This window comes from Coffea arabica, chromosome 9e, assembly GCF_036785885.1.
Source record: "Coffea arabica cultivar ET-39 chromosome 9e, Coffea Arabica ET-39 HiFi, whole genome shotgun sequence".
NCBI lineage: Eukaryota > Viridiplantae > Streptophyta > Magnoliopsida > Gentianales > Rubiaceae > Coffea > Coffea arabica.
The window spans coordinates 32226646-32251152 of NC_092327.1; the positions used below are offsets into that span (position 1 = coordinate 32226646).

The window sequence follows — 24507 nt, forward strand, 5'->3', positions numbered from 1 at the left end:
CTTGTAAAAAAAAAAATACTATAGTGAATTGATGTATATGAGATAATAAAGTAATTGACAAATGTGTTTATAGAAAATACAAAAAATTTTCTATCTTTAAAAAATTACAATCCAGACAAAGTGTGAGTTATCTGAACGCATATGGATATTTGGGTTGAGGATTAAAAATTCCAATCTACCAAAATCTCTTCATACCACTAAACAAGATAAATTACCTTTTTCTTTAAAACTCTTTTATGTCAATTTGTACAAAAGATTGTTTGAGAAGAAATACTAAAAATTGAAACGAAACGATTAAATTAGGCACTACATGTGATTCGAGATTTCATAAATATTCATTTAAACAATTTAACTTAATTTCATATTCTATGTTCGACGCTGAAAAAATGATAAAAAAAGTAGTTGGTTTTCTTGATCGAAAACTGAAGCTCATTACTCCATTCCGAAAAATGATTAATCGTTGTACATAATTCACAACATTCATTTTGTTATTTATAGCGATCCATGTTGTTCTCGTGATATAAAGTAGTTAGATTTTTTGATCGAGAACTGAAGCCCATTACTCCATTCCAAAAAATGATTAACCGTTGTACATAATTTACAACATCCATTTTATTATTTATAGCGATCCATGTTGTTCTCGTGATATAATATACGTGAAAATGTGGTTGAAAATGTACAAAACTAGTTGCAAAACTTGTTTGGGCAATAATACAACAAAATAAGCTCCTTAAGGGGTTTTCTGTTATTTTTCAAAATTTTGGGGAGTCGAATGTAATTACCAACAAAGGCAAAGCGAACTAAATCCAATGCCTGTCTGAAACCGGCCGGCGCCCGGTCCATTTCCGATTTCCCCACATTTCCTCTTATTATTACTTATTACCCCCTTCCGTAGATCCAAAATCTTTTCTCAGATCTTCACCGAATAAAAAAATTTGATCACCCAATCCCCAGTCAAAATCACGCTCATATATAGATCTGCCAGTATATTATTCACATTTCTCTCAACCCAATTCTCCAAAATTGTACTATGATAAACTAAAATAGAAGAAAATAGATTATTTTTCAGACTCTCCATCGCCGTCGCAGCCGCCGGAGACGTCGCCGTTGTGCTGGTAGCTACTGCGTAGTTATTGAGTAGATCTTGAGAAGCAGTTAGGGCAAATGGATTCATCGCCTTCCCGATTGGGAAGGTACGAAAGCAATCTCGCCAATCACAGTAGCAAAATTGTCCGGAATTCGTCGTCGTCGTCGAAATCGATTTCCGATTCCGGCAGTCAAAGTCTAGCTTCAATTCTTAATAATCCACACGCTGGAAAATCGGACTACTGGTGGTCACCAACGTCCTCCATCCCCGCGCCAGAATTCGCGCCTTTACCCGCTGCCAACTCTGCCGGCATCCCGAAACCCGGATCCGAAGTGAACAAACCTGATTTCGGACCCTATCTTAGCTCCATTACCGAGCATTACAGTCGTTTCCACGATATTCAGCAGCATGAATCGCTCGAGGGGCAGGACAGTGAGTTCGCAGGCCAGGGCGAGGCATTGGTGGCTTGCTTGAGGGAAGTTCCAGCTTTGTACTTCAAGGAGGACTTTCAATTGGAAGATGGCGGGACTTTTAAGGCGGCGTGTCCGTTTAAAACGACGGCGGAGAATTTAGTTCTGCAGGAGAAGCTCTCGCAGTACTTGGATACGGTGGAGTTGCATTTGGTAAAGGAGATTTCGCTCCGGTCGAGCTCTTTTTATGAGGCGCAAGGGCAGTTGGAGGATTTAAATGCTAAGATTGTTGAAGGTTGTAATAGAATTAGGGAATTGAAGGAGACTATAAGGCTTCTGGACTCTGACTTGGTGGGGTCGGCAAGGCGGGTACAGGAGGTCAATGTTCGGAGGGAAAATATGGTTGCTTTGAGGAAAAAGTTGATGCTTATACAGTATGTGAACCAAGCACTCTCAACTCTCAAGTTGGTAAGCATTGTGTATTTCATTTCATCTTCGGAAATTGTTTCTGGTTTTGGCTTTGGCTTCGCAAGTTATTCTTTTTGACATTTGTGATTGTGTACAATTTGCTTTTCTAGTTTTCCGACGGACGAAGACTTGCATTAGTGTAGAAGTTAAATTCCATCTAAGACATGCATGAGGATAATCCGGATGTGATGACAAATATAATGGATTGAACAGGATGTTGAATATGCTAGTTATTAGTTTATTTTGGACGGTGGAGGATGGAGAAGATTCTTGGCTGCAGATTCTAGATTATGATATTGTTCTTATTGAAGTCTTAGTCCGCATTATGTTGCAGGAGAACATTGGAGTCCTTTTGCTTGGAAGGAGGACTTTTTTCTTTGGGTTAGAAGCACTAACATGGAATGCTTCTCCCATAAAACTTTGAGAATTTGGATGATAATTTGGGGGTAAAAAGGGGTTTCAGATAAAGAATATTACTCCCATGGCAAATTTAAGATTATGGAGGATAATTTTAAGATGGACATGATTATGGGAAAAAATGATACTCAAATTATTCTATTTAGGTTTGACCAAGGGGAACCTCTAGCAACTGCCTAGTTGCAAAGCCTTGGAACTAAGTTGATTGAGTTGCAGTTTATTTGTTTGGAGGTTTAAACTTAATATGCTAAGCGTGCTGAAGAAGAATTACACTGGCTGACAAACCAGGGAGTAACTTGATTATACGATACTAAAACTTCTGAGGGTTTAAATCAGCCTAGTATGCTCTTTAAAATTAAGGAAGTTAAAAGTTAAAGAAACTATACCCTTTTAGATTGAAAATTTAAAATTCTGCACACCAACAAACCCAAATTTTAGGTATTGCCCTGTTGGACATTAATTGAGTAAAATGAATAATGTGCCTCTGTCAATGACCTTTCACAGCTCTGGAAAAAAAAAAAAAAAAAAATTCGCTGCAGCCAAATATTTAGCAAATTGGATTGAAACAATAAAATGGGCTTGGTATCTAAGTTACAAATCAGGAAGATCTTACATTAGACTTTCCTTTGGACCAAGAACTTTTCTTAAATGATGTTCTTGGTCTGAGATTTAATTAGGCAGTGAATTTCAGCACACGATGTAGCTGTTGCACCGATTTGTTTAATAGGGTTTCTATAAACTAGTTAGGATTTAGTCTTATCTAGTTTTCAGTTTCTTTAATTGCATGATTGGTTTCACTTTTAGGTTTAATCATCTAAATTATTGGCTAATAGTTGCTTATTCTCTGTCTAGACTTTAGGCTGATGCTACATTCATTTGCTTTATACAGCTTATTACTTCTGCAGATTGTGCTGGAGCTTTAGATGTTACTCTTGATTTGCAGCATTTACTGGTATGTTTATCACAACCAAAATCTTTTTGCTTAATCTTTAGCTGTCTTGGTGATTTCTTCAATTTAACTTCTTTGCTAGAAAGGAGGGCTTGTTCTCTCACTGCATATCGTTATAGAGGAGTTGATGGTCGCCACAAGTTTAGAGATGCTTTTGTCGCCCTTTTTTTGTTCTATTTTTTATTAGTTTAAATTTATATGATTAGTCTTTTCAGATGTTTCCTTTTTGTGTCTTTGCTGCTTCTTTATTTCCTTTTTGTGGAAATGAAGGTAGATTGCTGTCATTTTTCTTCATCGTGTGTGTTAGATTGATGTTAAAGAATAAGTAGAATGTAAAGTAACAAAGGCAACAAAGCTCAAGTCAGTTTTTCAAAATGGTTGAAAATAATTTCCAAAAGTAAGTTCTCACTTCTTTGTGTGGATGATTTCTGTGGTCTATTCCTGTATTTGGGGATATCTGTTCTTTATGTGAAGGAAGAATTGTTTTGATTCTATGGATTTGAGAATCATTATCCCTTGAGATGCAATTAAGAGCTCACGGATGGATCTTTTAATAATCTTGGGATTTTGCTTCCTGAATTTCTAATGAAACTTGCAAATTTGATTTTTACTTGGAAGTCTAGAAAAATTCTTTTGCAGATTAGGGAGCTGTCTCTGTAGTTGATTCTGCAATCTGTTGTGGATGATTCATGATTTCATGTTTCTCTCTCATAGGATGGCAATGAGCTGACTGGTATGCATTGCTTTCGTAACCTTCGTGATCATGTAGCAGCTTCTGTGGACTCTATTAACAGGTTTGTTCGGCGCTGCAATTGTTATTATAGTTGAACTCCTTACTGTCAGTCTTGGAGGACCTTTGTATCTAGGTAACAGAAAACTTTAAAATCCAATGCTGTAGATGCAGTTGATGACTATGTAGGCGTGTATGATCAAAAGCAATTATATATCTATGTTATTCTGTGAGAAAATGTCAGAGAATAGTTTGTTCTGTTCAATTGATGACAATTTTATGCTAGTATCTTCTAGTTACTTTCATGATTCTAGTGCCCGACTTTTTAACAATAACATCGGTTCTTTGAGTACTATGAAATGAGATTTCTTAAACTCTTGTGCACTTGAGAGAACAGGAAAACAAGAGTGCAAAAATATGGCCATGCTTTTCCTTTATATTTGTTGGAATAAAGGGGATATAAACCCATACTATTGATTATTGAAAATTCCAATGGGTTATTTTGTTCCCAAGTGGATGGTATTGTAAGCCCACCCAATAGGCGTCTGTTCCTTTTCCCAAATCTGTTTTGTGTTCCACCAAGGGATTGAGACTGGTAATAGCATATGCAGATTATGTGAATGGAACATGACTCTATGTATTAGATATTTAACTGTGACTGTGCTTCTTAAACAAAATCGATCTATGAGAGGAACAGATAGATGAGTCTAGTGATGAAGGGGAATATTATAACCGGGATGGATATTAAGATCTAAAGGAGTTGGCTTTTGGTACTTTGCTGTCTATCTGTGATCATTACTCTCCCAACTTGATTACCTTTCCTCGTTGATTCTGTCAGAATATTCACACTATCCTTGTGTTGAAATTTCCACACCAAACAACAAGGACGCATATGATTTTAACTTTTACCTTAAATGCATGTTGACTAATGTTGTGATCTAATGGGATTTCTACTTTCTTTTTGGGCTATTATTTATTTTCCATTGGTAATGTGTTTGTCTAGTCAAAGTAGGACTTTCAATCTTGTCAAATTGAAGTAGAATACAAGTCTTAAAAGTGCCAATGACCATTTTGAAAACCATGTGTATAATCATGGTGCTTTGTATGTCGCTGGATGCAAACGAAGTTTATATGTCATTACATGGTATCTACCATCTGGTGCTTTCTTGTGTTGTTGAAAGTTCCGCACAGACCAAATGAAAATTCTTGAATGCCTTAGCTTCCCAAAATATGGTAATGAACTAAGTGATTAATTCTGTGCTTCTACATGAGATTAATTTATGGAAACTTCTGGCTGACTACAATTTATTTTTACATCCTACATGAAGAGATTAGTCAATTTCCCATCTTTTCTAATGGTATGTTGTTCCTTATTTGAAACTTTCTCGGAGTATGAATTTGGTGCAACTTTATATAGTCTTCAAGGATGATAAATAGGAGTCCTTGCATTGCACTACTCTCATCAGGCAAATTTTGTGACTTTGATGGGTATTACAGTACATTGCTTTTAAGTACTCCATCTGTCCCATTTTACATTTTATTTTGGTTTGTGCAAAAGTACTTGTCATGGTTTAAAAATGGAATTAAATAAAGCTCAACTTTCCTATTATACCCTTTGTACTATTTCTGAGAAGAAAAGATTTATGTTCCCTCAATAATTAGTGTTATAAACCATCTTTGTAGTTTGGTAGTTGTGTTCCAAAGTCAACCTACAAAATATTGAACTTTGATTAAGGGGGCAATAATGGAAGAGTCGCTTCAGTAGCTGATGTGATTTGGACAAATTTTATGTTTCATAAACTATTTGCAAAGTAGACCAAGACTTACAAAATGGGATGGAGTATGATCTTTTCTTTCTTCATCTTGTTTCTTCTGACAAAAATAAGTGCGAAGGAAGCTGTATGGCTTTGCTCAAACTGCCTGCATATTCAAAATCTTGGGTGATAATGAAATAGGCAAATCCTATGATTGAAAAGGAGTTGGTCCTAATAAAACAATTCGTTAAGTAGTTAATCTTATACGGCTGAAGATATTGCTCCTATTCTTCAGAAGTATTGGATGTCCATATTATAAAAATAATGAGGTGGGCTTGATTTTAGTGCTTGCATGTGGGGGAATTTGGGTTAAGCATCAAGTGAAGATGGCAGTAAAGAGGAATTGCATTATTTATTTATGGTCGTTCATGTTACTGTTTCTTTTACTATATGCTTATTTGGATTATGAACATAAATGGTTCATTATTAGATATAGCATTGTTACTTTAGTATAAGAAGAACCTTTTAGATATCATCCAATGTCCTGAGTGTGTGTTTTGCATATCAGTACATTAGTTATCTAGTGCTCATTTGGATTTTGGGTATTATTAGTTTATTATCCATTGCTTTTTTAATGGAATCACAACCTTATAGATCTTATCCAACTATTAGTTTGTCTATTTGTTTGGTAAACTGAAATTTGTGTTGCGTGTGATATTGGACCATGAATTTATGAAGTGATGCTTGTCTGGGTGCACGCTGTCTCATAAATACTCTTGCAGTATCCTTTCTGCAGAATTTCTGCACGTGACTATGCATGACGAGGTCAGCATTGAGGGTGTAAGAGCTAGCACCAGCATAGCTACAAATGGAAAGGAGGAGAAGGTAAGCGCCATTTCTGTCAACTTATTTTTTCTCTCATTAATGTATGTACTGCATGGGTGCATTCAATAGGTTTCACCCTTTTAAAAGCACAATCTTTAGCACTTTGTTGATGGTTTAGGCTTTTAGTTCTTTACAAAATATGTGAAGAACTGCTATCTGTTTGAATCAACTCAATTGAGATATATGCTTAGGCTGCGCTATTCTACTTGATGTTGTGAATCCTCTAATTTACTCAAAATATTTGTTTGTTAGAAATAAAAATGTTCAAAGTAAGATAGCCAAGACAGTGAGGATAAACGGATTGAGAATGATAAACAACATTGCTGTGGTTTCTGATCTCTCCTCAGTTTGTACTCGGATGTTGAATCCAAAGACAGGAGTCTTTACTCTTCAAGCATGTGTTTGATTTGGTCATAAGTAGTATTGTAGATTTATAATAAATTGCTTAACTAAGGTAACTATTGGTCTTGAAGACCAGGTCGGCTTTCACAGCAATGGATGTTCGAATAATGCTTTAATAATCAGTTAAGTTATGGTGGAGAAAACCAAGGATGACTCTATATAAACCTGGCCAAGGGAAGTGTTGAAGACACTAATTTATTAGGTAATTTTGCTTGTAAACCCATATAATTCAGACTGATATTCTTGATTCTTGCGATCTTGGAAAACGAGGAAGCACAAGTACAAGAAAGTATATGATGCTCAAGAGTCAAGTTAAATATCATTTCCAGCTAATTTTCTTTGAGCATTTGTGAAATAAGAATAGTAGCTTGTGTTGCTCCCTGATTTATATTTTTTGATATTGAATGATAATTGCTTATTAACATCCTGTTGGATCTAACTTTGGCTGATTTCCTACGTACTGAGAAGTGAAAACATGACGTTTGGGTACCAAGCTTATGTTGTTTGCTTATGTTAAAAGTTGAAATTGACATTGCAGACTGAGTTAAATGAAGAAGAGGTGTCAAATCTTCGTGATCGGCTTCTTCCTGTTATTATTGGATTGCTTAGAACTGTAAGTTCTATATCTTGTATGCCATTTTTGTTCTTGAAGATCATGTTGACTTGTTACTTGTTGATAAGATGAATTATTCGGCTGTAAAACTGTGTCAAATATTTTTCTTTAGTATTTGATTTGGCAGCATGTTGAATGAAAAGGAAATGCATTGTTGTTCTAAGATTATTGTTTGCTCTTGCAATGAAGGTAAAGAAAAATTTTACATAAAACGTTTATATGATATAAAGATAGACTGCCTTAACAGCTTGTATCAGTCAAAGATGAGGAGTAACTTATTGTGTGAACTAGATGGAGTCATATAGGTCATTACTTATTTGATGCAGTGCTTACTTACAGGATAGGTAATTACTGGAATTTTGCGGTGCGTGCTTTTTTCATAGGTGATTGCTTAAATTATGCAGTGCTTCAGGTGGCTTACATCTGAGCGTTTGATTTGACTCCTCACCCCTTTTTTCCTCCTTAGGTATAGGAGTTTTTGCTGTTCTCATACGCTGACAAGTCTACTTGACTTGTGCATGAATTGCTTTAGTTGGTTTCATCGAAGTTTTTGTAAACATGTTTTGTGATAAGTGTTTAGTTTTGCTTTTTGTTTAGTTACTTTTTTGTTGCCTTTTTTTTTCTTTTCTTTTCTCTTTCTTTCTTTCTTTTGCTTTCTCTGCTTTACTGATTTTTCCATCTTCTATGGATTTGTTTAGAGTTTAGTCATGTGTGTCACTTAGGATAATTTGTTAAATATATGATGCTTGCTTTCAGGCAAGACTCCCTGCTGTGTTGAGAATATATCGTGATACACTTACTGCTGATATGAAAGCTGCTTTCAAGGCAGCAGTTTCTGAGCTGCTTCCAGTTCTTGTTGCGAAATCTTTGGGCTTGGAGTTTATTTCAGGTGGAAGAATGGTGAATACAGATGGTGGGTCTCATAACATGCTTGTTCGCTTCATCCTTTTGTTTTTTTTTCTTTTCCCTTTACTGTGTAAAGAAAAGCTTCAACAGCACTAGTTGCCAACTGACGACTAATGAACCTTCAATATTCCTAGGTTGGTAGTTATTATGATTGGTTTTTTTTAAAAAAATTTTATCTCAATTTTTTTTAATGGTAGGATCATAATGCCAGTTGCCATTGGTACTGTAGAAGCTTAAACAGTCATTGGTTTGTGGCTGATATCGCTGAAGCGTTTGTTGTTTCTAGATCTTTTTTATTTTTTATGGTGGAAAGAACAGCTTCAGTAGTACCAGTGACAACATCAATAGTTGTTTGTTGCTAGTTGCTACTATTGAATTTTTTTATTTTACTTCTTTTGTTTGTTTCTCTTATTATTATTATTATTATTTTTTTGGAGGGGGGTGTTGGGGAAAGAAAAGCTTCAGTAACAATTGATCATGAATGCTGATGTCAATTATATCATGCTCAAGTTCTTTGCTGGGCACATATGATTATTCCATGTCTTTTAGTACATTTCTTTTTTATTTTCATTGTTTCTCTTTTTGACAAACATAAATTGTCAGGGGGAGGTTCCTCGCTTGCAGATAAGCTGAAAAATCTGTCACCTGAATGCTTTCTCCAACTTTTAAGTGCTATTTTCATTGTCGTACAGGTAATGCATATGTGCTCATTACTTTAATGCTGCATTCTCTGTTTTATTCATCTTTTAGACTTAGTATTAATTAACTATCTCTTGGTTAACTGTTCATTACAAAATGGAAATCAGTCATTACCACTTCAAACGTGGTAATGACTGATGTCTTGTTTCATGATGCCGACATTAGTTTAGATTGCCCTTTAAGTTTAGGTTTTGTTGAATGGTTTCCTTCCTCTTTAAGGTATATGGTATTTGGAGTCACCTATTTCCCTCCTTTTGGATGTAAATTGTGCATGTTTTCTTGAATTATGGGGATCTACGAATGAGTTTGATGCTGATTTAAACAGTTATGTATTTCTCCTCTTTTATTCATTTTCTGTCACCAGTGAATTCCATTTCCATGTAATCTTGTATTAGAGGACTTGACTAAGACTAATGCAGCCCTATATTTTGTTAGGGTAGATTTTACCAATTTCACTTTGAAGTGATCCTCATGCTCAGATTGCATAAAACTGAATAGTTTTTTAGCTATTCATGAATATTTGATAATGAAGTAACTCTAGACACATAACTTAAGCTCTTCAACTGTATTGCCATAAATTCTTGTAGTAGGATGCAGAGTAGCTGTTGATCTTTGACTCAGCTGTACGTTCATGAAGGCTCATTTTTTGCTTTTTGTTTGCTTTTTTCCCCATTAATTTTAACATGTACATAGCTTATTCCTTTTGATTTAACTTGTTGCCTTGTTGTTTCTCAATAATAAGTTTCCAAAAGGCTGCCTATAGCTGTTCTGAACTTTCATAAGTCCTTTGGAAGCTTTACTTCTTCTTTGTTATCATAGTAGCCAGAAGTTTGTGTAGTGAGCAGTCCAAAGAGTCTGTTCTGTTCATTTATCCTGCTGTAAAAGATTCAGCTATACAGCAGGCCTTTTTGTTGGTCCATTCATATAGCAGAAGTTGTATTCTCTTTGTTCTGGCAATGGTATTGCATATAGCCAGGTGGTTAGTTGTCTTCACTCTTAAGGCATATGCAGTTAATGTCTTGAGCTATGCGTCTTTGGTTTATTGCCATTTAGTATGCTTCTGTGAGTTGCTGCATAGATGATAATGCCACTCTTTTAGATACAGAAATGTTCCAAGTTTGTCCACAGGGAACTCTTGAAAAATTACAGCAGTATTTAACAAATTCTGGGCAATCAAGTTAAGTTACAGAACAAAAACTAATAAAAGCTCAAGATACTTTTGCATCAATTCTCTTCTTTTGGAAAACTCATTTTTGTTTCTTGTTGCCATCAATGTTGAAAAGAATTTTTAACGAGCCTGGCCATGTTCTTTGCCTTCTCTCTGAAATAGGAAACGTCGAAATATATGTTTAGATTTGGGTTGCTGTCACATTGTTCTGCCAAACTTTTCTTGCAAGTTTACTTCTTTTTTCTTAATTATCAATGTGTAATTAATCTCTTTTGTATCTTACATGTTCTATAAATCTTTTCCGTAGCAACTTATCAGAATTTTTGTTACAATTTTAAACTCTAGTTTACAATGACAGGTATCTTTATCTAGTTATCATAGAGGATTAGACTAACATGGAAGCAAACTTGCATACCTGTCAGCAAATCAAACTCTATTTTGCAATGATAAATATATTTGCTTTTTTATAGTAGAGCATTATGACTAATTGGACAACAATATAGCTAACTTCCATTAATAGTTGGACGGTTATATGACTAATGCTTTAGAGTATATTGCAAAAAGGTTGTGTGGTTAACTGTTGAATCAAAGTTTTGTACTTGTGTCAACTAATTCTGATGCAAATGAGTTAAACCTCAGCATGTGACCAAGTTGGCTTTAGCTTTTTAACCCCAAGTTTTTAGCCACTACTAAAGGTGAATCCTAATTCTAATTTTAGATTTTGCTGGTTCAAAGTTTGTTAGGACAAATAGTTACTTCTAGGACTAAGTGTTCTCTTGTCAAAACCTTTACAAATGAGGCTTTTTCTTTGACTTGTACAAGGTGATGTGACCTAGTAAAACGTACCAGGGACCATTTGCAAAATACACCTCTGTGAAAGGAGATGCTACGAATTGCAGGAGATTTTCTTATAATGGTGTTTTAACCTTTGTTGGAGTGATACTTACCAAATCCTTGGTAATATTCTAAAGTGATACCTACTAAATCCTTGGTAATATTCCAAGAATCTCCTGTATCCTTTTGCCTGATAACCTACTCATTTTAATCTTTAGAATTAGTTCCTGTTCCTGCAATCTTTAGATAGCTGCATCAAATTCTGACTTTCTTCATTTGAATTCAATTCTAGCACTAGAGTTTCAAGGATCAGTTCAATCCCGTTGGAAGAACCAAAAGTATTTGATTTTCGCACGACCCAAGAGATTCTTTAGTTTGTTATTACTCTGTTTTCCATTATCGTAAAATTGTTTCTCTTTCTCCTTGTTGCCACCCCCCCTTTTTTTTGTGTGAGGGGGGGGGGGGTGGGGGGAGAGAAGGGAGGGAGGGGGGGCTGTTCCTTACAATGATGAACATGGTTTATATGAAGGTGCTTGATGAACGTGGTTTATTTGCAGCAGGAATTCCAGCAAGACTGCCGATTTGTTTATGAAAATTTTAGAATATCATTTAAGAAGTTTTTCTCACTTAATTGGCCTGTGGGACTGAGAAATTCCTGCAGGTCTTTAAAGAATTATTTCATTGTGTGATTATATGTTTCCATCATTAAGTGAAATCTATTTGGTATTTGGCTTCTGTGTCCTTTATTCTAATGGTAACTTGATTCTTTGTTTTAGTGAATGCAGGCACACTTAGTGCGAGCTTCTGAAGTAAAAAAAGCAATTGAGTGGATAATGTGCAGTCGTGAGGGTCATTATGCTGCTAATACTGTTGCTGCTGCAATAGCAGTTGGTGCAGCAGCTGCAGAAACAACTCAAGAGACTGATAGTCATGGCAGTAATCTCTTGGCATACTCATCTATCGGAGATGCTAGAGACAATGATGCAACAAGGCCATCAGATTCATCAGGAGATTTTCGGTTATTTCTTTTCCTTCTCATCCTTCTTGTTGAGTATTTATGACTTCCTCAAACGTGCTCAGAAGAAGGGGAAAATATAAGAAAAAAAAATGATGTTATCTTTGTTAATGGTAGAAGATATCTTCAGGGAAATTTTTATCTACGCTAAGGTTTGTATTTCTTTGCTGCAAATTGATACAAAGGGCTTAGTGTTGACTTTCTTTGTCAACTAGAATAATCAGTTATAGATTTGGTTACTGTGGACTATTAATGTTTTCTTGGAAGCATTTTAGTCATTTGAAGAAGTCTAGTTTGAAAAGAGAAACTGCATGCCACTGTTAATGGGTTCTGCTAGGAATTATATGGAGGGCTTTTGTATTTTTTTCTTTGTCCACACTTGGTAAAATGACTTTTTTATTGACAAAATAGTATTTCCATGTTTAAGAGGTATAGAATTATTATTGGAAGTTTTGGACAAAAAGTTCATTCAAGATTCTGTGAAGGTAGGACTTATCTGCTTACTCGAGGAGACATGCAGGGAATATGTAGTGGTTCGTTATGCATGGTGATTTTTTAACTCTGAAAGGCATAGTATTTCTTTCATCTCTATTACATAGAAAAGAGCAAGTGCTGCACAATCCCAAGCTTTTCCCTTTCCTTAATTTTGAAGGGCTTGTTTTGATATTTAATGGAAACAGATGTAGAAATAAAAATTCAACAACTGCCGTTTTGTTTTTGTTTCTTAATGGTGAATTTAGTCTCATAGTGGAAAAACATTGTACTTTTAATTTGTTAAATGGCTTGTGTGTAAAACATCTGGGAACTTCTGCTATTTGATTCTGGAGTAAGACATGGATTTGATGACTTTCCTTGCTCTTATTTCTTTATCTGTTTTTTGTGATTGGATGCATTAGTGAAACAAATTAGTATCTATCTGATTGAGATAAATGGCAGAAATAACCTAAGGTTTATAAGTGGCGTGGCAAGCAATCACCTAAGGAACCTACTAGGAAGTTGGTCTGAGTCCTAAGGAGTCTTTTTTCTGATTTTAGCCATCAGGGGTATTTTAGTAATTTCAGTTGGTTACAGGAAATTTATGTTGATCGAAGTTTTGTGTTTGGATATTACTTTTGATCATTAGTATTTTAGTTGTGAGAATTCGAGTTATTAAGGAAGGTTTGTTATAACGTCCCTGCATACTTTGATTCTAAAGATTTCTTGTAGTGATTCCTAGAGTGTTCTGATCTCCTTGTTTGCGTGTTCCTGTGATTTTATTCAAGTTCTCTGTTCTGAATCTTAGAGAATTTTGGCACCTGTGATGTTGCCTAATTTTGCTATTGACTGCAAGTTTCAAAGCCCAAAGCCTGTCCTACAAATCTTTTCAGCCTACCAAGCTGTTGTGCTGCGTCACTATTTTCCAGAATCTTCGGCTTACTATTTATCTACACAAAAGAACAGAATAAAGTCTAGAGATTCTATCTTTAAGCTTCTACGTCTTAATAAGCTGATGTTTGTATGCTGCTTACTGGATGACTAATATTAATATAATTGATATCCTTTTTGTTTAATTTCAGAACTGATGTTTTAAGGGAGAACACAGAAGCTGTGGTTGCTGCTTGTGATGCTGCTCATCATAGATGGGCAAAGCTTCTTGGAGTGCGTGCTAAAACTCATGAAAAGTTGAGGTTACAGGAGTTTTTAAGTGTTTATAACTTGACCCTGGAATTCATGAATGTAACAGAGAAGGTACTACTTGCTTTTTGTGTTATGATAACTATAATTCCTTTATAGATACCTGTGGACATGATTGTGGTTGTGATAGCATATCATGCTAACATAAACAGATTGGTGGAAGGTTGGGATACAGCATTCGTGGGATATTGCAGTCACAGGCTAAAAATTTTGTTGAGTGCCACCATGAATCTCAGGTTAGCAGTTCTGTTTGAAGAGTTCTATTATTCTTTCCTAGCTTCTTGTTATTGTGATTTATCTATGAAATATTGGTATATGCAGATGACCAAGATGAAAGCTATACTTGAACAAGAAAATTGGAATGAAATAGACGTGCCTGAGGAATATCAGAACATTGTCACTTCATTGTTTTCTTCAGAGTCACTAGTAAGTGGGGACACAGATGATCCTCCTGTTGATATAGCGACAAGGAATGGTGAGATGGGCACAAACGGTGATGGTTCAAATTCAACCCAAAATGTTGACCGGATTGATTCCGTTGGATCAAGTGGAGATAGTGTTGTGCAGCCTCTGCCAGCGCAGAACAATATTATCGAAAATGATACTTCTGTAGCCCAAAGTAGTGATGCTAGACACAGGGAACGTGGGAGGTCTTCCTGTAGATCTCTGTTATTTAAGGGCCTTGCATATCACATGGTAAATTGGTGAGTGACAGGACAATGCTTTTCCCCTTGCTCTTTTAGTTTGATATGTTGCTATTTCATTTGGAGGTCCTCCTTTGCTGTGTTTTTACTATCATTTTCTACTTACAAGCTGCTTTGGTCCTCTGGTGCTGTAAAATTCAATGCAATTTTGCGTATTTTTATGGGATATTTTATCCTAGTGACTTATTTTACCGTTCATCATGATGGTGGTTTCATTATAAGTGCCTTTACTGTATGCTGTTGTTTTCCTTGAACTTGCACTAAAATTTAAGCCATATTCCTGAAATTTCAGTGGCTTGATTTTGGTAAAGATGTTGTCAGAATACATTGAGATGATTACGTATTTGCCCGCACAATCTCCAGAAATTGGTCAGCGTCTCGTGGAGCTCTTGAAATTTTTCAATACTAGAACTGCTCAGCTTGTTCTTGGTGCTGGAGCCATGCAGGTACTACTTGACCTAGTGATTAGTAACTTCATATTTTTGCTTAAATCTTGAAGATGCCTGTACTTCTTGCTGCCAGTTCATTTCATTTATTAGAATCAGTGGATGGTTATCTGTTTCTCTTGCTATATATTTCTTTAGTCTCCTTGCAGTAATTATAAATTAGTCAACTTCAGCATTTGCTTTGAAATGTACCTGTTGTTGACCACTGAATTCTGTCCTCCTTTCGATTTTGCATACTTCTCTGGACCATGTCCCTTGTTTAAACTAAATTGAGAGGAAATGCAGTCATTAAGAATTTTGATATCTTTCTTCTGTTGAACATATTTTTGCCAGCTTTTGTGCTGAATACGTGATATTGGTTTGCTGTCCATTGTGGATGTTTTCACCCATACTTAGTATCAAAAGACTTCTAAAAAATTTTACGGATTAACATTTTATGCATTGACAGTGTAGTGATTTTTTTACAATAGCAGCTTTGAATGTATTCGACATGTGCATGATTTGAATTTCAAATTTGAATTCATATTATGTGGCATGATCTAAACCTGCTAGTGTAAAAAAAATTATACACTGATAGTGTATAATAAAGTCATCCAAATATTAATGCTACTTCCATTTGAGCTATCTTGGAGATGAGATAACCATAAGATGCGATTGTGATGAATGTCCCTATTATATTTGTTTTTGGTTTTGCCTTTTTTTTTTTTTTAACTACATGCTATCTGCCTTTTGTTGCTAGTTTAAATCTGTTGGCGGTTTACAGTGTTTTCCTATGAAACTCTTGATGCACAGACGTGACTTGATGCTAAATAAAAATTTTTGTATTGGAATTGTGTATTGAACTGACTTAGGAGTTTTTTACTTAGAGTTTTTGCCACCGGGAAGATTTCTTCAATAGGTTTGATAGTAGATGACTTACAGTTATTGGTTTGGATTGGAGCCTCTGCTTTTCTGAGGTTTTTCAAAAATAGAAAAGGGAAGGCATGGTGGTTAATTGTATGGTATATTTTTTCATGTGACATTGCTGGAAAGAGTTTTGTACATTTGCTGCCACGTATAACAGGCTTTTCAGGCTATTGGCCTTGCTTTTGGTCATTGGTTGATTTTTATTTGGTTATTTACTTATTTTTATTTATTTCTTTTGTCTTTCTTCTATGTTGGAATTAACTTAGTTCACATTTTCACTTGTAAGTTTATGTTCATTTATGTTTCTATTCCTGAATGTTTGTCTTCTCAGTGATTGTGTTTCACTTGGCCTCTATGAGTTTTCATTTGAATCTTAATTGCATTGCAGGTGTCTGGTCTGAAGTCTATTACTTCTAAGCATCTGGCTTTGTCCAGTCAGGTCATCGGCTTCACGTATGCTGTCATTCCTGGTAGGTAGTAGTTGTTAAATCTCCTGCAATTTCAATGTTCTATGGCATATTAGTTGGCTTGTGCTTATGGATATTAACACTGAGTTGATGAAAATGTCATTTCTCTACATCACACCTGCAGTTCACAAAAAAGTTTTTCCCTGAGTAGGATGCCTGAAGGTAGATTTTCACATGGCAAATGGTTAATAGATTGAAGGAATTGGTTTATTTTTAAGATAACTCGACCTAGGAGCTTCAGTATTGTGTTGTCAATTGGTGCCCTGGAAAACATTTGACATATTTCCTTGTCTTATTTCGCCTACTTTTTGGCTAATGAAATTTGGTATGATAAATATGCATAATATTATCTGCATGTTCTGAAAAAATTGGGATATATTGCTTTTTTTTATTTTTTATTTTAGCTGTTTCTTTTGACTAATGGAATTGGCAACATAAATATACATGACATTATATGGATGACAAAACCTTTGACAACAGGAGCTTAGAGATAGTAGTCAACATGGGATGAAAGCGACATATTGCCTTGTATGTTTGTGCATGTTTGTTTGTGGCACTTTTATTGAGTCATGCATGCTATCATTATTTTTTTGCAGCACAATTTTCTGTTATGAGGTTGCCAGGGATTGGATATACTCTATTCCCACCTTCGTGCCTGGCCATAAAGGATTTTGCATGTAGTTTTTGATTATTGATTTTATTAGCCCAAAGAAAGGAAAGACAATGAAAGTAGGAAAACTGGATGCGGGCCTAGTGTTATCATGTGTAATGTGCTATGTCCCAAAGTGTATTAGTTTGACGAAGAAGAGTGCTTGGAAAATGTTGAAGATCTATTGTTGTATAAATGAGAATGGAATTATGTTGACCAACAGAAGTAATTTTAACTGGAACTTAAGGAGATAGTGGAATATGTGGAGATTTTACCCTTTTTTGAGCACAATGTATTGAAATGCAACGCGTAGTTTTACCTTTAAAGTTTTTGGCTGGCAGACTTATGCATGGCATCATCGGAGGCTACATTACTTTTGGAATATTAAATTTTCTAAGATATACTTAGCACCAAAGAATAACTATTTAAAGCTGACCTTGTTATTTCATCCGACTTCTCCCATTTCTTGCCAGCTCTGCTTTCTCAAGAAATTGCATGATAAAAGCAGCCAATATCACCTCAGTCCTGCAGAGTGTAGGATACGAGCTTCATTACCTCCGCCTTGCTTGATATGCTTTGCACTTCAAGTTTTTGGCATTCCTGCATTCTAGAATGCTTAGTGATTACTCTGGCTAAACTTGAATGCATACCAAAATTTATACACAAAAATATTCTGTATCTCCTTGCCTTTATGTGAACAATACCATGTAAATGAGACATTTCTTTCTCAAGGAGACATAATTTTGTTTGTGCTGTATCATCATGATTTTTATAAGCTCTAATTTTCAGTTGACTATTGTAAAACTATGCCTAAGTTTCTGACTGCTCTCTGCATCGAAAAGAAATCAGGAGGATTCTTTTCTCTAAAGTACATGAGACGCGGAAGACTGTAATTGCATTCGAGTTTGATCGAGTGACACAGGTATGCAATATTTCATGATGTTTCTTCTGTTTCACATGCATCTATATGTAAGAAAAAAGAACTTTGTTGATAATAAACTACGAGTCAATAATAATTCTTTTGAATCAACTAGGAATTAGCTGATGACATTAATTATAGCCAAAAAAATTGGTTTTAGTTGTCTGACACCAATAACCGCTCCTTTATACTAAAAGGCCTTCTGGCTCATAAAGAAGCTGATAGCTTTTAGTTTAAGGCTTCTAAAAGCCGTATTTTTATTCTGCTGGTTATAGCCAATGCTTCATTCAATGTTTTACTTTGTCCATGTTCATGACTTCATACCTTGAAATGTCCAAGATATGAATTTTCAGATTGTCTTAGTTGTCTTTAGGAATCTGCTCAGTTATGCAAATGGTTAACGTACTGAGCTATCAGGATTTTATAAGGTTTTCTGATGTGGTTTGACCTAATAGTTTATCAAACTTTCGGTGTAGTCATTGCATTTTGAGCTTTCAAATCTTTATTACAGGTTTTCTCTGTCTTGGAAAACATGATGAAAAGTAAGCAAAACAACCTGCAAGTATCTTCCGTTGTTGTTGAAAATAATTGAGGAAGTGATACATGAATCCTGAAAGTCCAACAACTTGTATTGGAAAATGCAGCTTGAATTTTATCCATCTGATTTCATACCATAGGATGCTAAATAAAGTGCATTTATGGTTGTTTTATGAGTTTTAGTCCCAAAATGGATTAGAGCAGTAAAACTAAATGCATAATTCGGCCTTCATGTCAAACATGTTAATAATGGATGCTTTCTTGTTCTCCATATTATTAGGATTATAAAATTCACCAGGATGAGATACACTCAAAGCTGGTTCAGATTATGAAAGAAAGATTGCTATTTCATCTTCGTGGGTTGCCAGAAATTGTTGAGAGTTGGAGCAGTTCTGAAGATTCCAATACACAGCCAAGTCAGTTTGCTCGGTCTATCACTAAGGTGGGTAGGAGCAGTGAGTTGTTATATGATATGCTGTAGTTGAACTTCTGGTTTGTTGCCTTCCTCTTATTGTAGTATACTGCCTTGGTACAGTATGTCTGTTTGTGACCCAAAGGATAATAAGACTACAACTTTTAGTACAATATTTTACCATTAGATGTTTATACAACCTGCTCTTGGAGGCCCAAACCTCTTGTTATTGCATGGATTTGATTCGTGATCTTCTTTGGCCTGCTCCACTTCCTTTATGCCATCTTATAGACTCTTTCATGCTCACTTGGCATCACCAGAGTCAACTAAGATGCCCTTTTCCTAATTTTTTTGAGCAACTGTACTTTCGGACTGGCTGATGGTAACCCTCGGCTGTGCATTGGCCATCCCACATTAAATTCTCTTTCTCCCTGGACATACACACAAGAAAAATTCCCTTGTAAATGATCTTGCAGCTCTTTGTTTTGTCTACATGTATGTCTATTTCATAGTTACTCTCCACTTCTATTTGGCCCCATAGATGTATAATAATGGTAAACCATGAAGGTTTAATCCTAGAGGTTTCCTTTGGTGAACCAGAGAAATTTTTCTTCGTGAGAAATTGGGACTTGCTTTAACCCAGAAATGCTTGAAATGAAAATGCATATATGCATGTAACATTGCTAAGACACAACCTGTGGCAAAAGAATTGGATCAATCAGTTAAACCACTATGTTGAAGCTGTTAAGAACTACTGTATAAGCTTTTAATTCTTATTTTTTAGCATCAGCATATTAAATTTCTTGTAAGATTTTGGGCTGTGATTCTTATTAGTTAGACCATGGGATAGTAATCATCTTGTGCCTCGTAATACATCGGTTTCTGATCAATTTTCTGCCTTGAGTTTTTACAAAAAAGTTCCTTATGTTTACATTTTAAGAGCCTTTTGGAATATTGACAGAAGTTTTCCTTTTACCAATGGGGAAATCGACATGAAACTGTGGTCATTAACTCCAATCTGAGACAGAAATGAAAACCTCAGCCATTCCAGTTTCTCAGCTTGCACTGAGTCTCCTGCCTTCTCATAATGTTAGTTTTAGTTAGGTCTGTCATGTGCACTCACGCCCCACTGGAGATGGGGAAAAAGTATGGAGACATGACTGAAAGTAGCCATTCCGCTGCTTCACAGTTTGAGCTCAATGTAGACATCTTGATGTGAAAACTCTTTCTGGCCTTTATTGAAATGAATGTTTGCTCTTGATAGAGTTCCAGAACCTGTTTCATTGTTCAGTTTAGGTTAGTTACAATATCTCTGTTTTTGTATTCATTCATCTCTACGATTGGTTTGGATTTTGAGTGAAGGGTTTGCTTGGCACAGTGTCCAAATACGAGTTCGCTTTGACAGTTTGTGGATGTCTACTTTCTTTGCAGGAAGTTAACGTTCTACAGCGTGTCTTATCCCGTACTCTACATGAGTTTGAAGTTCAATCTATCTTCAGGTTTGATCTAATTTTGACATCATAAGGAGTCCATGTCACCTTTTTCTTGCCCTTCTATCTCTAGCTCTCCTTTTTCATGTAGGACATACTTAATCATGTGTGCCTACCAGATTTTTCTTCTGGCTTTGTGATAGTGTACACCTCCTACCTTAGAGCCGATCTTGTATGATTCTCTTTTATGTGTTGAATTTCCTAGAGCTAATTATTCAGGTTGAACAGGCTGAGTTTGAGACAAATCTGGTCATTGAACGAAGTTTCTTTGTCTTATGAGGCTTTATTCCCAAGAGCTTAATATATCATCTCAGTGCTGAACGGAAAAACAGATCACAATACCATTGGCTTAAGTCTGTTGGCAGTAGTTACCTGGAAATGTTAAGGTATCAGGGCCTCAATAATCAATTATCAGAAGAGCCATAGTTGTAAAGTTGGAAAATGCTCACCACAAAATCAAATATTAGCTTGTTAATTATCAGTGAGAGGGATGTTGTGATTGAATATATGTTGGTAAAAGAATTGAACCTACCTCCTAGTAGTCTGCATCTGAAAACGAAACTTGTGTTTTTTGCGAATAGACAGGAATTTTTGGTGTAAGCCTATTACTATGTTCTTCTGGTCTGTATCTATGATCCTTAGGTCTGTTTGACAGGCCTGTTTTTGGCCTGTTTTAGAAGTACAAAGTTCATCTATAAACACCATATGTGGTAACAATTTAAAGCTCTCTAAAAACAACTTAGTTTTGTAGAAACACCCGAAAAAGCACACCCAAAAACAACCCCCAAAATACCAAAATTGCACATCAACACGAGCACCCCCACCATTCTCCCTCCTCACTGTGACCGTTGGCCCCCAAACGACCTTTTATTATTGTGATTAATCTGGAAAAATGCTTTCACGTATTGGCACTCCTTTGTCAATAGTTGTGTATTTTGGGGGAAAAAAAAACAGAAAGCAGGAGTCTGTTTATACTTAAAGTCCTCTGGGATTAAGAAATTTTCAATTTGAAATATGGAATTATCTGTTTTACATTATTTTGCATGTGGTGTTTCTTGTATTTCCCACTTATCTGGTAGTATACAATGAAGAGAGTATTGGTTAGAGAATTAGCAGATATTTGGCAGAGTAATACAATATTTAATCCAGTAAGAAATGAACTCTCCCATATCTAGCCATAATTCTAATACCAAGCAGTCAATCCCTTTTTGAGTTCATTTTACAGGGTTAATTAGTCTACCTTCATTTAATCAACTTGTTCTTTCAGTGTGAAGAAGTTGAGAATTCTCCCTTATTATTAACATCAAAATGGTAATAAGCAGTTGTTCTTTTAGTGTTAATAAGAAGTTGAGAATTCTCCCTGAGAATTATCCCTTCTTACTAATGTCAAAGTGTTCCTCTACCACAAGTGCTCTCAATATCATTAAGTTACTCATCTTCAGCTGATCATCATGCACTGCATTGTGTGCTATTTGCAGGCAAGTGGTTGTGATATTCCATGCCCAAATTTCAGAGGCATTATCCAAAATTGATATTAGCACTCTACAAGCTAAAACCAGGTAGTTATATGTTGAAGCTTGCACGCATTTTTGAGTTCTTAAGAGTTGGTTAATTTCTTCTTATGATCCCTTCATTTGAAAAATGTCTCTCTTTACTTTTCCGGTGGATTCTTATTTGACTTGGATTCTTTTCCCCCTTCAAACAGACTTCATCGTGATATTGAGAGCCTTCTTCAATGCATTAGATCATTGCCTTCTGGAAATTGGAGTGACGCTAGTCCACCAAATTGGGGGCAACTAGATGAACTCTTGGTGCAAAGATTTGGCAGAGAAGTTGATCCGTAGATGCTTGTAAAGTAGTTAGTTGATAATTGTGGATTAACAACTAATCGTATCTGCTGGGACAATCTGAGGTGCCATAAGCCTATAATTGGATTGTTATACCTCCAATTGAGGTAAGAGAATTGTCATATTTCGTCATTTTGTTCCCCCCCCCCCCCTCCCCCCCTCCCCCAAAAAAAAAATTTATAAGATTTTACTTATCTCCCATTACCTGAGTTTGCTTTGTTTTCTTTTGGTGGAAGTATGAGAAAGATACAGCTGGTTGACTTCCTTTGTTTGGATCAGTTAGTTGTCATTTTCCTTATATTGTATATCTGATGCATGATGTAGTTTAGAGCAAGAATGAAAGAGAACTTAAAGGTCAAAGTTGTTGGTAGATGAATGGTATTAGACTTCATTTAACAGCTTTGCTTATTTAACAGCACAATGTTATTGACTTGTATTTCAACCTGAATGGTGTTGGGATAGGGTGGTTGAGTTGTTGTATAAAAGATCGACCAGAAGCATGTAATGCTCTCTTTGTGCCATTGCTACTACCGCAGTTTCCTCTTCCAGACGTTCCAAAACTCGAGTACATGAATTTTATGTTGTGAAAATACTATTTTGTCTTTATTAGGGGCCTTTTGCTTCTCTTAGTTCAAAATTTTGATTCAGAGGCACAATAGGTGTAAAATTCTAAAGTGTGCTTACATGTGGTACTTGGTGAAACTCACCATGTTGAGCACGACCGCACTGGATGATTTGAGGGGTGATATCGAAATACAACCATTTGCCATCCTCATGACAATGAGTTTCTGATTGGGGGTGCTTGTTTAGTGACTTAGGTGAACCTTCAATAAGATGAGTAATTCTTGTTAAATTGTATAACCTGCTATCTTTTGCAAATTTCTAGGCTCCCATCCCCTTTTTATCGTTTCAGGATTCAATGGTATGGGTTGTATAAGAAATTTACAGTTGGTTATTAACTAGCTATGACAATGTTTTAGTCAAGATGATTGTGTGCCTCTTGAATAAGGGAACAAAGAACACGTGTAACAGTTGTTCTGAAAGCATCTTATCATATCAAGCAATTGAAAGAGATTCTCATGCACTGCTTGCTTGTATTTTGCACTGACGTGAAATTTAGTTTGTGTGTGGAAATCAGCTTATGTGATGTAGAAACTTTGATAACATGTGCACTGCATGAAATATTCTGATGCTGACTCAACTAGTACTATGCGTTCCGTCTGTTTTAGAGTGAGAAACTGAAGACATCAAAATAGCCATCTCACTTTCTTGTAACTTTGGACTTGCAGGAGTTCGTTTGCTCTTTCAATGTATCACTCCTTATGCAAATTCGAATGTGCAGGAGAGGAGAGGATCTTTTTTAACTGTTGTTTTTAGAAATCATGTGTACCATTTGCTAAACCATTGTCTATAGAAATCCTAAAACAGCTGAAAAGGAATCAGATATGTGCAGTTCATTTTGCCCCATGATTTTGTTGTTTTAGTATGGGGCTGCTGAGTTTTTACCTTTTTATTTTTTCGTTTATTTGTTCTTCAGTTTTGTCATCCAATTTTTTCAGGTTGATATATTATCATACGGATCAATTGAGCAATGTGCGGATGTGAAACTACTGCATAATCCATCTTTCTGTGATTCAAGTATGCGTTTCATATGATTCGTTTTACCTCCGAATTCAATAGACTATTTGTTTCTTGCGCTTCTGTCAATTCTATGGAAAATATATATTGAGTTGGTGTAAATCTGTTGCAACTCGTGATCAATGAGAGTCCCGGGAATTGCAGTGTAAGAACTTTTCTTTGTTTTATTTAAGGGTTAATTCCACTTTGTCCCCCCAAACTTTGGACGATTATCCACTTAAGTCCCTAAACTTCAAAATGGGACACTTAAGTCCCTAAACTTATAAATACCTCCCACTTAAAGAAAATTGTTAACAAATCCTGAATGCCGTGGGTGGTCAAAGTGTCCCATTTTATAAGGGTTTAGGGTTTTAAGTGTCCCATTTTATAAGTTCTGGGACTTAAGTGGGAGGTATTTATAAGTTTAGGGACTTAAGTGTCCCATTTTGAAGTTTAGGAACTTAAGTGGATAATCGTCCAAAGTTTGGGGGGACAAAGTGGA

The 24507-nt window shown here is 35.7% G+C and overlaps 1 protein-coding gene across 1 annotated transcript; it reads left to right on the forward strand.

Moving 5' to 3' along the window:
* The first annotated feature begins 1014 nt into the window (after positions 1 to 1014).
* Positions 1015 to 23980, forward strand: LOC113709857 (vacuolar protein sorting-associated protein 54, chloroplastic-like). The gene is made up of 19 exons (XM_027232707.2): positions 1015 to 1965; positions 3272 to 3334; positions 4046 to 4125; positions 6598 to 6700; positions 7641 to 7715; positions 8472 to 8628; positions 9225 to 9313; positions 12108 to 12340; positions 13894 to 14065; positions 14164 to 14247; positions 14333 to 14715; positions 15008 to 15161; positions 16456 to 16537; positions 18026 to 18105; positions 18920 to 19081; positions 20483 to 20550; positions 22020 to 22100; positions 22247 to 22495; positions 23678 to 23980. The coding sequence occupies exons 1-18, from the start codon at positions 1165 to 1167 to the stop codon at positions 22383 to 22385; spliced, it is 3006 nt and encodes a 1001-aa protein (XP_027088508.2). The 5' UTR covers positions 1015 to 1164; the 3' UTR covers positions 22386 to 22495; positions 23678 to 23980.
* Positions 23981 to 24507: the final 527 nt, after the last annotated feature.